Source organism: Equus asinus, chromosome 16 (assembly GCF_041296235.1).
Source record: "Equus asinus isolate D_3611 breed Donkey chromosome 16, EquAss-T2T_v2, whole genome shotgun sequence".
NCBI lineage: Eukaryota > Metazoa > Chordata > Mammalia > Perissodactyla > Equidae > Equus > Equus asinus.
Window position 1 is genome coordinate 12,728,525 of NC_091805.1, and position 14,996 is coordinate 12,743,520.

General features: G+C 39.9%; 1 protein-coding gene across 6 annotated transcripts in view; it reads right to left on the reverse strand.

Annotated features, from left to right (window-relative positions):
• SLC44A5 (solute carrier family 44 member 5) overlaps positions 1-14,996 on the reverse strand; it is a 316,204-nt gene that overhangs the window by 124,729 nt on the left and 176,479 nt on the right. For all 6 annotated transcript variants that reach the window (XM_070486611.1, XM_070486609.1, XM_044749425.2 and 3 more), the window contains one exon: positions 8,792-8,840. In XM_070486611.1, the coding sequence (XP_070342712.1) occupies positions 8,792-8,840 (49 nt within the window). The remainder of the gene's footprint in view (positions 1-8,791; positions 8,841-14,996) is intronic.

Sequence of the window (14,996 nt, forward strand, 5' to 3'; positions counted from 1 at the left end):
CAGTGACCTCCCAATCTCAATCTCCAGCCCTCACCTTATTATTCACTGAGCTCCAGACTCACACACAGCATCATCACTAGGATACCTATTCCACAACTGAAACTTGACACAGCCAAAGCAGAAGTCTTGATTCCTGCAACAGCAAACTGGCATTTCCCCTAATCTTCCCATTCTTAGTGTAGGGGGATCATCATCCACCCAGTTTTTCAAGTCCAAAACCTGGCAGTTGTCCTTGACTCCTTTCTCTCTGTCACTTCTGACATCAATAAGTACTGTAACCTCTACCATCAGAACATATCTTGAATCTATTCACATCTCTCCATCTCCACTACCACCACCCTAGTCCAAGTCACTGACTCCTTCACTTAGATGACTATAAAGGCTTTCTATTGATCTTCCTGCTCTTACTTTTGGACTCTTAAAAGCCATTCTCCACACAGCAGTCAGAATAGGTTTTAAAAACATGTATTAGATGAACTCACTCTCCTACTAAAACCCTCCAATGGTTTTTCCATTGCACTTTTACTATAATGTGCTTGCAGGGACCGCCAACGAACCCACTGTCCAACCCCCACCCCCATCCAGCATGCTGCCCTCACACTGGCCTTCTTTCTGCTCCTTGAACATACTAAGCTTATTTCTGCCATAGAGACTTTACATTTGCTATGCCTCTATCTGAAATGCTCTGTCCTCAATCTTTGCATGACTGGCTCCTCCTTATCATTCAAGTCTCACCTCAACTGTCAGCTCTGAAGAGACGTCTTCCCTGACCACCAAATAGAAATTAATCTCCCCTCCCCCAGCTAGGCACTATCACATCATCCTGTTTTATTTTCTGACTTGTATTTTTTACCTTATGAAACTGACATGTTCATTTTTCAGATGTTGTCTGCTCTGCCTCTTCCCTCTTCCAAAAGAAGAGGCACCTTGTCTATCTTGCTCATCACTGTATCTCTAATGCCTAGAGGAGACTGGGCACATAATAGATGATCAATAAATATTTGTTAAATGAGAATAAATGAATATTAATCTTTGGAATCACAACCACATACGACACCTACCACTGACAGCCTGGCCCTTTGTTCTCTTTTCCACAGCTGTACTTCCCACACTGAACTGTAAAGTCTTTTCAGTTGTCAGTCTCTTTTATTATGTGTTAATTCTTCAAGGACAAGGACATCCTATCTTTGAATTATTACCAACTAGCATAATTCTTTATCATAAAGTGTACTATAAATATTTTTTTGAAGAACAAAGGAAAACAAGGATGGGGAGGAAGCAGTGTGACATAGAAGCTATGGATAAACAGAAGGGTGACCCTCAAAAGAGGCTGCATAATGGCCACAGCACTATCACATTTAAGGCAAACAGTCACCATATATAAGTGAAGCCTCACTTACTGGTTTGAATTCTAGGACTTTAAAGCCATTATTTAAAGCTCTTGCTGAGATGTTATCCAAATCCTACACCGTTTTCAGATGACATTGGTGTGATATGGGAGTTCAAATTCCTGAATGTGATACTCAGCTAATAGGAAAGTAGTACCAGAGTTCTTGGAGCTATTTGCAAAATAGGGCTTATGGAATACACCTTGGAGTAGTTTTCAAATCAATTAGTTTTCATAAAGAGTCCAAAGAGGGCATGACACTGTACACAGTGCAGATCCAAGTATGCAGTGTCAAGGCAGATCACAGATTTTTGGGTCCCAGTGCAAAAAGTTCAGCTTATTCTGTTTATTGTATTCTTTTTATGTCAGAGTAAAGTCATTAAAATGTTGTGACCACTTGCTTGACCTGTGATCTAAGTCTGGAAATATAAAGTTCAAATTGCTACAATTGCCACCCTGTAATAAAGATCAAATATTATCTTCTCAGGGCATAGAGGTGGAATTTATTTATTTTATTTATTTATTTTTAAATGGAAGAATTCACCTGAAAGAGAATGCAAATTAAAAGAATCTTGACATTTTTAAGCATAGCTATGGAAGAAATAAGCCCATTCTTTAAAAGCAGAATGCCATCCGAGGAGGAAGGGCTCTAACTAGTGGTATATTGAGCGGAAAAAAGGCCATTCCTCATCATTAACTACTCACACATATACTGAATTCAGATCTCTGTGCTCCAAGGGAACTGCAAACCGGATGACAGGACAACACACGAGTATGAAAAGCTAAAGAGCAGTCACAAGTAGCATGTGCTGTATACCATCCACAGCAAAAGCTACAGGCTTTCAGTGGAATGAAGGCCTTCTGAGGCTGGGGTCAGAGGACGTGGGTCCTGAGCAGGGCCACGGAGCAAGGAGGCAACCACTTTACATGACAGTAAAGTGCTTCCCCAAAATTTGAAAGTATAGAAGATAATACTGCTTTCTGAGAGTGAAACTATGAAATCAACACGTAATTAAAACAGAGATGGACATAGTCACCTCAATGAGACTGTAAGTCTCCCAGTCCAGCAAGCCTTGATTTTAAACTTCCTGAATTTATTAGGATATATAAAGAGAAGTGCACATGATGATCAAATAGCTCTGCCCATGCAAGCCCTCTCCAGGTTAGGGCACCAAGTCAAATTGATATGAGGATCCAATGCGAAGATGCTACTCTGTTGATAGACACCACAGGCTAGCAGAGCCTGATGCCATTAGACCTTCTACTCATGCAATTTCCTTGTTCTGACTGTACACTCATCAAGCAACCTTTTGATAATTAGGTTTCTTGTGCAGTTCGCCTAAAGGGAGCAATGCGCGGATCAGGCCAACAGGAACACCAGGCCCTCTCAGCAATTAAATTACTCAATGTAAATTATTGCATCGGCATTCTGGTTTTATACATCAGTCTCTTGCGAGCTTTGTTAGTGCCAGTCATCATCCTTGAGTTGGAGTAATTCTACGGCACTGAAAAAATCAATTTGCAGACCCTGCAGAAATGTACATGACTAGTTTGGCTCAATAGATAGTTCATTCAAGGGTTTAGAAACCGCAGAGAGAGAGTATTTTAGGCAGATAGGTCAAGATAGGTTTGTGTAGGACTTTGAATACCAAAGTAAGCCATTTGGAGTTAATTTTTAGGCATTGAGAACTGATAGGCGAAATTTGAATGGGAAAGATGACATGATGAAACTGTTACTCACAGGTCTACCAAGTGCGGCTCTACTTTAGCAGAGCTCACGGCTTAACTGAGGAGTTAGCCAAGCAAACAACTAATTACAAAACCATATTCTAAGCACACAGTGTACTCTGAGAGCACCAAGGATCGCAGCTGCAGTTCCCTCTAGGGATGGTCAGCGGGGATTTCTCAGAAGAGAAAACTTACAGATTTTTCTATTAGACTTCAATGTTTTTCAGGTTTTCTTTTATTTGGGTACTTTATTTAGCTAAAAGAAATATATCAATATTTCAAAGAACTTCAGAGGTATTTTTCCGACTTTCTACTAAATATTCCCCCCGGAAGTGCCATAGGCACCCCAAACCCAACATTTCAAACCCTAGACTCATGATTCAAGAAAACGAGGAGTGAAAGAAGGAAGATCATTCTAGGGTCCAGTAGAAAAGTATAGGCAGGATTCTGTTTGGCCAAACTAAGTTTGAATAAGTATTATGAATCCAAAGAGAGAAGTTAAATCAGCAGTTGAATACAGAAATACGAAGGTCAATGGAAGGGTCATTGGTAGATATGTAAGTTTGGGAGTCAGTGACTTACAGATAATATTTGAAGTCATTGGCCTAGTGTAAAAGTAGACTGGAGAAAGAGAAAAATAGAAGGCCAAGTCCTATGGCACCCCAACATTTAGAAATCAAGTAAAGGCTGAGGAACCAGAAAAGGAGACTGACAATGAGAGGCCAATGAGGTGGAAGAAGCTTCAGGTACGTATGATGCTAAGGAAGCCAAGAGAAAAGAGGGTTTCAAAAAGGAGAGAGTTGTCACCTTTGTCAGACGCTGCTGTGAAGTTAAAACAAAAGACGTCATCCACTGCACTTGGAAAGATGAAAGTCACTGGTGATCTTCCCAATATCAGTTTGAGGAGAGCGATGGGGAATAAATCTCTACTGAGAGAATGTGAGGGAGAAAGGAGAAACAGCAAATAGAGACAACTGAAGCAAATGCAGCTCCCCTGATTAAAAGTAATCAGAGGCTGGCCATTCTTCTCATGCCCTTTAAAATAAAGTTCAAACTCTTTACCTTAGGATATGATGCTCTCCACTATCTGGGCTCCTGCTACCTCAGTAATTATATCACCCAACCTGACTTTTCCTCCTACTACTGTAAGTACTTGCAACTCTAATGTGAGTCATGAAGTCTCTTCCCTCACATATCCAGCCCTCTCTGGGTTACTTTTTGTCCTTTCCAACATGGAGCAAAACTCTTACAGATCCTTCGGTGCCCTTCAAGTATTACCACATCCGAGTACCATCTCTGCCACATGACTTACTCTCTTCTTAGGGTCTCCGTTGCCACCTGCCGCTCTACACAGTCTTTGATTTGACTGCAGCACACCTCTCCTCTCCTCCCCCAACACAAACACACACAACAGGCCAACAATAAATTTTGAAGCTTGGGATCACGTCTAGGAGGTTTGGTCTGGGTGCTTGCCATAAGATCTTGTACAGAGTAGCGTTCTCTAAGTGCTTGCTAAACAAAAGTTTCTAAAATGCAAATCTGATTCTGTCAATTTCCTACTTAAAATTTTGCAACATATTCTTCAATAGAATAAAATACCAAACACACTGACACGTCATATAAACCCTCGTTCTTATCTCTCCAGCATCATTTCTCCCCACCTCAGGCTGATCCTCCTGCCTCCCACCCCTCACACATGCGCATACTGGGTGTTCTGCTCACATCAAACCATCTCCAGGACAGCTGTTCTCAGGCCTCTGGTACTTTGATGCATGTTGCTGACTTTTCTTGGAAGTCTTGAAGAACTATCTCAAAGGCCACCTCTGCTCTGAGGTTTTTCCAGACTCCCCTCTCCCTACTCCTAGCAGCACTAGACATTTTCCTTTGTTTCCAGAGCCCCCTGTCAATAACTATTATTGCACTTACCACATTCACCCCTTTATTATCTGCCTTTCCCACTAGACTGCAAGCTCCCTTGGGCAGGAACTTTGTGTAGTTCATCTTTGTTTCTCTAGCCCCTAGCACAGTGCCTAGCAAATAGGAAGTACACAGTTGATGAATATTTTGCTTTAAATTCTTTGATCTAAAGGTGTTTGCAAAGTTTAAAATATAGCTTAAGTTTATTTTTATCACTAGGAATAATTTGTAGGTGGTGACTTCTTAACGTGCAGAAACGCAGAAAAAAGAATGAGCTCACATAATGAGGAATAGAAGGGTCAGGCTATGAATTCTTAAGATGTGTGCTAGTCCACATCTTCTTGTGGAAAAGAGTTACACTGATGAATAACTGATCACATTAGTCATTTGCTCCATTCAGAATGAGGTGAATAAATGCCAGGTTTAGAGAGTATCTTCAATTCACATTTGCATTCTGAAGAATTAGCCACTCAGGGCAACTATTTTTATTTCCCTTCATTTCCTTCCACATTTTGAGACTATTTAAAAGTTTTCAAAGGGAGTGCTATGGATATGGTCTTTTTATTTCAAACTATTTTACAAGTCAAAACGGTTTGTAGCCTCTCTCAGGCCTTCTTGTAACATGGGATCTATATTTTTCTTCTTGAACTTTGTGTGCTTTTTTTCTATAACCTTTTCCTCATATTTTTCCATGATAATGGGCCCCACCTTTAGATATTTAAGTCCCTCTAGAGTGACAAGAAGAATATCAATTATTTCAATGAGAAGCAAATATGAGAACTGCATAAATTTAGGAGACGGTGTTGTGTTATCACAATTTGAGATGACGACTTGATAGCAGCACTTTAGAATTCACAAGAGCGAGAGGCGAGTATCAGCCTCGTGTTTTAAGTGTGTGTCACTCAGGCCAGAAGCTGAACTCTTCCTTCTGTGCCTTGGCTTTAAGAGTGGAATCGCGGAGTCATAGAATCTCCAGACTGCCAAGGACTCAGCGGACATTGAGTCCAACTCCTTGATGTGAATGAACCCCCGCTACAACATCCCTAATAAATGCCTCTTCATTCTCTCCTTGAACCCCTTCATGACAGTGAACTTACCACCTCCCTCCAACGCTTCAGGTAAAAATAAATGTGTCTCATTACATTTGAGACAGATTTTCCACCTTCTATAAGAATAGTGATTTTTAGCATTGTGGAACCTACCACTTTGATTAGTATGAGTCACATGTCTTTCATCTATTTTGCGTATGAGGAAGGGAGGAAAAGGCAATTAGGAAACACGCAAGGCTTTCCTTTCTATTTGCCTGTATTCCCATATATTGCCTTTTTCCAGAAAGGATCTTAAATGAAGTGACTTAAAACGCCTGGATGCAATAGGGTTATTAAAATGGAAATAGAAATTCAAAGTCCTGCAAAGAAATTCTTGACTCAAAGGCTAATGTACTTGCTGGCATTGAAATTAAAGTTATAAGTGGGCTTTCTACAAGTCAGTATAAAAGGAGGAACATAGTGAATTATACAGTTCTCCTTATCTAACAGAAAAAAGTATACTAATTCTCCATTAAATGAAGTTTTTTCTTAGTTCCAAATTACAAGAGGAGCTTCTCATGTAGCATCTTATAAAAGAGCTTTATTTCTTAGTTTTCCATGTATATTTATTTTCGCCCTCTAATGTCCTGTCAGGAATAGTGCTGAACACCCATTAAACTTTTACAAACCTCACGACCTCAATCTAATGCTAACCAACATTTTAAAAATTCTGTTGAATATAGGGGACCAAGCATGGGTGCTGGAAAATTACTTTTCCAAAAGGGGCTGGGGAAACACGTTAAGCTACCAAAGTCACCTTTCTTTGCTCAATATTATGGGGCAATAGCTCCCATATGCCCAGTTCTTAGATAGGAGCAAATGAGAACCTGAGTTCATCTCTCCTGTGGCATTATCATCATTCCTTCACCTCTTCTGGAAACAGCTACAGTTGGGTGATCACTAGGCACAAAACGATGTCCTTGTGCACTGAGAGAGGTGAACAGAACAGGGTGGGTGACCAGCAGGGCATCTGCCTGAATGTCTGATAAGATTTTGGATCCTTCAGAAGGAAAGTGACTCTTTGTAAGCAAAAGGTGTTATTAAAGCTGGCCCTGCTGTTAGAGGTAATGTGAAGAATTTGGGGTTTCTTACTTGCTCCTTAAACACTCCAATTATTCTCCCAGGAAGGACATTGTATAACCCTACAGCCTGGAAAGTTACTCACGGGCCAACTGTGTCTTCCTGTAGTTAGACCCTTGTGGTTTTACAACACTTTCCTCTGTTCTTGGATTGAAGAGTGGGGGAGGTATGCCCACATAATGACCATTTCACCTGTGAAGGCCTGTCATGTTTAGGGCTCCACAAAAGGCCTTCGGTACAAATAAACTACTTTCCTCACAGTGATTGGTACAGTTGTAGCCCAGACTTAAGCTGGACTACCTGGTTCTATTACTAAATTCTACATAACTAAAGACAGAGAGATCTCACCTTCTTCCCCGCACCTAAGCCAGCCAGACCTAACTCTGCCTTCTTCTCTGTGGCTAGAACAGGCACGCCTGTAATCTGTATTGTTTCCATCCAAACATGGCAGCTCATTTATTATTATTATTATTATCATCATTATCATTATTACTGTTGAATCTAAATTATATCTAGGGGTCCCTTGAGACCAACTAGCTAGATTCAATTCTCATAAATTAGTTATTATAAAATGAATACAAGTACCACGAAGGAACCTCCATATTGAATGCGGCTATTTGTACACTGGACAACAAAATGTATTCATGGTGTCACCACGGAGAGAATGAGAGAAATTTCAGGCTTATTTAGGCATCAGTCTATCTCTGAATGAGTAACCCAAAATAAATGATTTGGCTTTTTAGAGGATTAGAATAAACTGAATACACATTCGTTTAAAGCTGGGATATTATAGGGTCATAGCAGTGAATGCTGGTGGTTGGCACGTGCAAACAAGCATGCTGATCGTTATTCCACTTCACCATTTATTATGACATACAACTGCCAGGGATCAAAGTCAAAGCTAAGCAAAAACCAGCTACCAACAGCATAATCTTCTCTTCATTTTTAGCCATTCTACTTCACAAACTCCCTTTTTGACTAGCAGGAAGCCTGGGAATAGAGGGTAAAAAATAATAATAAAAGAGGCTTATGAATTACTGGATAATTTTCAAATGCCATACAACCTTGAGGGAGAAGCACAGTTGAGACAAGTACATATTTCTCCAGAGCATTTTAAAAGATCCTAAAGTGTATGTGATGCTTTGGTGAATGGTTGTCTCTGAGAAAGCTCTCTGCTTTGGGGAGCTGAGTTGCACAAATACTTGATGTGGAACAAGTTGGTATAGCAGCTCTGCATTGCGGTGGAGAATCACAGAGGAAACAGGCACATCAAACAGCTACTGACTGTGTTTGTGTCTCCACACAGTGGTTATATCTTCTAAAGCATTTTTTGGCTTCTCTTTTTGAGAAATACAAACTCTTCAGTCTACCAACTTAAGGCAGTTCATTTGCTGAACAGAAGAGAATATTGATGACTCATGGAAAGATTCATTCTCTGTACTTCCCCTGTGTAAATAAGGTGACATTTAGGCTAAAAATAAGTCATTTCCCCTTCAGAGTAGCCACAATTCTCCTCTGACCAGAATATGGTACCAAAAAATAAGCTTTCTATTTTTGTTAAAAATATATTTGCAAGAAAAGAATTGCTTACCTGTCGGCAACAGGGCCCTTGAAATCTGGATCAAACGTCCTTGGAGAACCTGCATTTAAAACAAACATCTTTTTAAGCATATAAGCCAATGAAATGGCAGAAAAATACATATAAAATATTAATTCAGAAAAATCTACATATTAGCTAGTCCATTACTCAGTGCAGTGTTGGATTCAATCTTTGGTCCAGTGAAATATCAGTTATGTTTTGGTTCTAGCTGCCATTCCTTTTCCTTCTCTCCAGCAAGAAGCAAAACTGGGAAGAGTTGTTAAGGACCTTATTCTATGCACATGTACACATATCCTCCCACTGTTCTGAATAACAACGCTCTAGATTGCATCCAGGGTAGCACAACTTGAAGCCCTTCCAGCGTGAAAAACTGTTCTGCCATCTGCCATCGTCAGGTATCGCTGAGTACTCATGAAGTGCACAGTACAATAGAGATACTTGCTTATCCCAGTTCCCCCTTTCCTCTTAGTAGTAGTAGGCTTTCCTTAGAGAAGTTGGAATATTAGTCACTGTCGGCCTCTGCCCTGTTGGCTATATAGTATATACAGTATTATTATATTATATAAGTGTCATTTCTTATTGATTTTTTAAGATCTATTGGCAGACTTCATGCCATCTGGGGAGATGCCCTAGTCATTCATTGTTGCATCATGATTGCAGTACCTGACCCCTGTCTTTAAACAGTATGAGGTATACATAGAATGCCCCTCCCCAACCATGTACTGTGTGGGCAGACATATTAACAAGTTCTGTAAAATTATTTCTGGCCAAAAGTCTGTATTTTGCAACCCCCAACTCCCTGACTCTTTTCCCCAAATCTAAGGACTTCCACCCCTTCCTCTAGGGATTTGTTCTTGTAAGAAGGCCTGGTCCTGAATTTAGGACAGAATTTCAAAAAGGATGGGCAGAAAGAGCCCTGTGTGTCAGCAACCTGCCTGTGCCTGTACTCAATGGGGATATCAGGTCTGAGGACTCAGAGGTGTTTAGTGTAATCACGCGCTGAGGGCGGAACAGGATGGTAAGGACAGACTTGCAACAGAAATCCAAGAGCCAGTCATTCAGCCACTATTCATAAAGCACCTATTATGTGCTGAGAGCTCTGAAGGAACAGAGAAGATATACAAGGCCTGGTCCCTATCTTGAAGACCTAACAGTTGGTGGGGCAAGATCAACTTATTGATTCATTCAACAAATATTTCTTGAGAATCTTTATATACCAGGCCCTGTGCTGCAACACAGGAACAATGAATATACCATATAAAACAATTAATAAAGTACTAAATTGTGTGGTATCAGCCTTAAGTGTTATAGAGTTCTGAGAAAGTAGGTTTCTCCAAGAACTAGAGCAGTCAAGAAGGTTTCATTCAAGAAGTGAGATTTTTGCAAAAGACTGAAACAAAACAAAAGAGAAAGAAGAAACATTCCAAGTGGGTGAAACTAGAATCCTGTTATTCAGTAAGTAGTTATTGATCACCGGATATGTGTTCTGCACTGAAAGAGGCACTGCAGGGAATACAAGGTTAGTGTAGCACAGTCTCTGTCTTCAACAAGATAATGAACTGGAGAGCAGGGAGAGAAATAAGAAAAGTACAGAAATCACTGTAATACAAGGCAGAATATGACACCCTAAGAGTGTAATGCAAGGTAGAGCATGATGGCATAAGAGGGGCACAGAGAAAGTGTTAGGAGAGTTTCAAGGAAGAAGAAGCTCACATTCAGTTGAGATTAGTAAGGAAGGGTTCCCGGAGCCACAATATTTTGAGATGGACAAGTAAAAGTAAAACCTGAGAGATGAATGAAGCCACAGAGGGAGGAATAAATAGCACATTGTGGGGATGGTGAAAAGACCAGCCTGATTGGAGTAATGGATAATGGGATAGGAGAAGGAGGAAATAAAGCTGAGTAGAGCGTATAGTATCAGACCACAGAAAGCCTAAAAAGCCAGAGATGGAAACTACATTATACATCCAAGGCCACGGGGAGCCATAGAAGGATTTTGAACAAAGGAAAGACCTGGTAGAAGCAGTGCTTAAGGAAGAGCAATCTATCAGCGGTCTGTAAGTTGTATTACAAAGTACAAAGTCAAAGAGACAAAGTAGGAATCTATTGCAATAATAGAGGTGAAGCAATTGAGCCACTGCCCAAGTGGCGGTGAAAGCAACGGAAAGAGAGGTTCAAGACTCATCACAGAGTGGACATGTGGCTTAAGGGTTAGGAGCAATGACTCTGGAGTCAGACTGCCTGCTCTCTCTTGTTTCACAGCAGAGTGAGCCTAGGTAGTTCATTTCGCTTCTCTGAGTCTAGGTTTCCACATCTGTAAAAGGACACATTAATAGTATCTATGCCATAAAGTTGTTATGAGGATTAAATGAATTAATACCTGTAAAAGTACTCAGAACAGTGTCTGGAACTTAGGAAGCCCCCAGGGAATGTTCGTTATTAGTCATATAATCACATGAAAAAGATAAATAGAAAATGATGAATGATAAGACGGAGCCTAAAAGAGAAAAGTCAAAGATGGCTCCAAATCATATAGATATAGACTAGACTAATCATGTGACTATAGACCTAGAAATTGTGATCCTCAATCACTTTTGGTCTTTTACCTAGGTTTAAAGGAAGGTTGACGTCATTAAAACAGTTGGGAACATTAGTAGGTGGAAGAAATTGTAGCAACATTACAGGAAAAAGAGCATGAGATCGATTTTGCCCTTTTTGAGGTTGAAATGATGTCTAATTGAAAATCCAGCATTCAACTGGAGTTAAGAAACTGGAACCTTGGGTCAAGTCTTGAGATAAATATTTGGAAAACATAAAGTTTATATCATTAAAAGTGCTGAACTCCATAAAGAAGAACATCAGGATCTGCAATAACAAAAATAATATTTAACATGCTTTCAGCATTAAATGTTAAGCACTGAACTAAGTGCTTTACATGCATTATTTTGTTTACTTTGATGCAATAACCTTAGTAAGTCGGAAATTATTATTAGCCTCACCTGACATACATGAGAAACAAAGCATGGAGAGACGAAGGAACACCCATAGTTGTACAGGTGATTACGGATCCACCTGGGATCCGCACTTTGCCTGGTCTTATGGCAGCAGAACAGATCCCGCTGGTCATACCTGCAATGCCAATGTTGCTTCCGACTCCAGAGGGAAGTGTGTAAAGTGTTTCCTGTTTGAGACAGTCCTTATACACCTCAGTGTCAAGTTCTCAGATACACTGTCAGCTTCTGTTTGTCTGACTGCTTGTCTGACCCTGCCTCGTGGCCACAAACAATTTTTGGGCTGTCTAATCCCCCTTTCTCTAGGAACTGGCCTTCTCTCTAATCCACAGGAGTGAGATACTAGCAGCCAGTTTCTCCCAGTTGCCTCTTCCCTGGCCATCAGTGACTGAATCTGGTTTGGACACTAGATTCAAGATTCAAGCTGGGCTAGTCATTCCTGGCCACTCTGTCTCAGGAATTTAGACTTAGAATGGACAGGGAGTTAGTCAGTGGGAGATTAAAACTGCAAAATATAAAGCTTAAAGACCAGAGTAGCAGAGAAAGCTGACTTTCAGAAGGCAATTACTGAAGCAAATGTACAAAGAGAAGCAGAGATAGAAGTCCTGATGGACTTTAACTTCCTGTTCCGGTCCCTACCTGAGTTTCATGAGATACCTTGTATCTTTATACTAAATTTCCCTTTCTTGCATTTTGCTAGCTCACGTCAGTTATGGGCAACCAAAGAGTAGCATTAACATACTCATTCTCTTGTCCTGACTTAGGTTTCAACAATTCATTTTAATAACATTATTATGTTCTTGCCATAAACAGGTGATGGAATTCAAGGATGAATTCTTGAGACTAAGTCTCCCTTCAAGAATCTCACAGCTGAATAATCTCACAGTTGAATAAGAAGTAGAAGTTCAAGACTGTAATTTTAACATTGTGTGTCTCTATCCGTGATAGAGACAAGCAGCAGGTACCATGGGGCCCAGAGGGGGTCCAGAATGGATAGGTTTCTCTAGCTCCTGACTGATGCTGAACTTGGGCTCCACTTCCTACCCACCCTCTGGCTCCTGTGTTCTTTGACTTGGATCTTCCATTCTCATGTGGAACATTAGTGTTGGTATTCTCCCTTGCTCCAGATTTCAGTTCCCAAATCTGGCTGAACAGCTGAAATATCTCAAAAACTTTTGACGGTTCAAGTTTCCTGCCCCTCCACACCAAATACTACAATTCTGTAGGTCTGGAGTAGGCCTGAAAAATCTGTATTTTTAATTGTCCCATCAGATAATTCTGATGCACAGATATGTAGACCACCAGGCTACCTGATTTCCTTCTGAATTTCATTCTTAACCTCTATCTCAGTTCATATACAGTCCTTAATTCTAGCTGTACCTAACAGACCAAACCTGATAAAGTAAGAGAAAAGCAGATCAACATGATGTGTATGAACTTTGGGAAACAGCACAATTAAAGGTAAGAGGTAAAATGAAATAGTTACAGGAAGAGAAATAGAAAAGTGACATTCAAGAAAGCCAAAGAATTTCAAGAAAGAGGGAAGATTATAAATTCCACAGAAAAATGATTATTAAGTGAATGTTTATTCATACCAGGGACTACTGCAAATGCTTTGCACACAGATCTGCCATTTTGTTCAATTCCATATAGAACAAAATGTGAATTGCACCCCCTTGAGCTGTGCAACACAATAGCCTTGGTACATTTATTACATCATTTAATACTCCCAATAACTCTGTGATTTATATCATTGCTATCATTCCATTTTACATATGAGGAAGCTGAGACACAGAAGGGTGAGCTAATTTGTCCTAGCCCACTCAGCTAACAAGAAATAGAGGTGGGATTAGAAGGCAGACAGTCTGACCCCAAAGGCTGAGCTGAGCCACTTGGCGGAAAATTGCTCATTGGTGATATAGAGAAATTCTACAGATGAGCGGGGGGAAGAGGCAGTTTGGAAGGGGGTTAACAATTTATATTGATCCTGTTTATTCGCTTTTTATGTTAAAGATAGGCGAAACTGGTTTAAAATTATCTAGGCTGGCTTCCAATTCTGGTGTGATTTGCATCTTACCAAGTAAAAATGTGGATCGCAGTGTAAATGAAATGCTATTGTCAAATCTGTCTGAAAAGCTGACATTTTCTGATTGTAAATCCTGGCTGCCTTATATTTCAGCTGAAAATACACTAAAGCCACAGTCAAATGATAAGATTTAGCTGATTCCATATAGTAATGACAGCTGGAATGTGATGACTTCAGCCTGCCCCTGTGCTGGCAGAATTTGTATTGTCATGCAAATTTTTTATTTCCTGAAATCAATACTGGGCATTGCTTTTTCCGAGGCCCTCACGCGCTCTAATTGCATCTCTGGAATAAATAGACTGAGGGGCCAGCTAAGTGAAAAGAGCCGCAATGCTTCACTATCAGATGGCTCAGCTACTTGAATATAATTCATATTCTTGCTTAAAGAAAAGGAAAAAATAATATAATTGGGTAATCATTTTAAAAGCTTCTTAAGTTCATGTGGCTCTCTGATCACCAAAATTACTATGACAGTATCATCACTAAAACATTTTCAGGATAGACAGTCACACATTTTGTTATTATAGTTAACAGTTTGCATTGCATTCATACAATGCAATTGTTCTTACTAGAAATAATTCATGAAGATTAAGAAAACAGTCCAGGTAATTAATTTAATTCATGGGTGCAGATTTCACATGACTCTTTTGAATGCAAATGGCAAAATAAAGCAGCCAGTCATGCTCAGAAAGACTCTTCTCTTTAAAAGCAATCTATTTCTCAAAAAAAAATAATAATATAACTACCATGGATCAGTTACAAACAGGAAAAATCTGAGACATTTCATTTTATTCCTTCAGGTGTATTCTCCGTCAGAGAATCTAATGTGATTCAGAGAGCAAAAGAACTAAGGTGGGGCGAACAAGTACTCTAGGACTTACTATTATGAGCAAGCAAGTCAGGTAACTTTCCCACAAGCATGGAAAAATAGTAACGTGCAAAATTAAGCCTTGCTTTAATATTCAACAACAGCCAGTGGAGAATTGTGAATAATTAAGTACTTGTTTTACTTTATTTTTCAAATTGTTTATGGTGTTGTGTCTATAAATGAGGATCTGCCATTTCATTCAAGGAAAAGGTTCCCTTTCCTCCAAGTCTG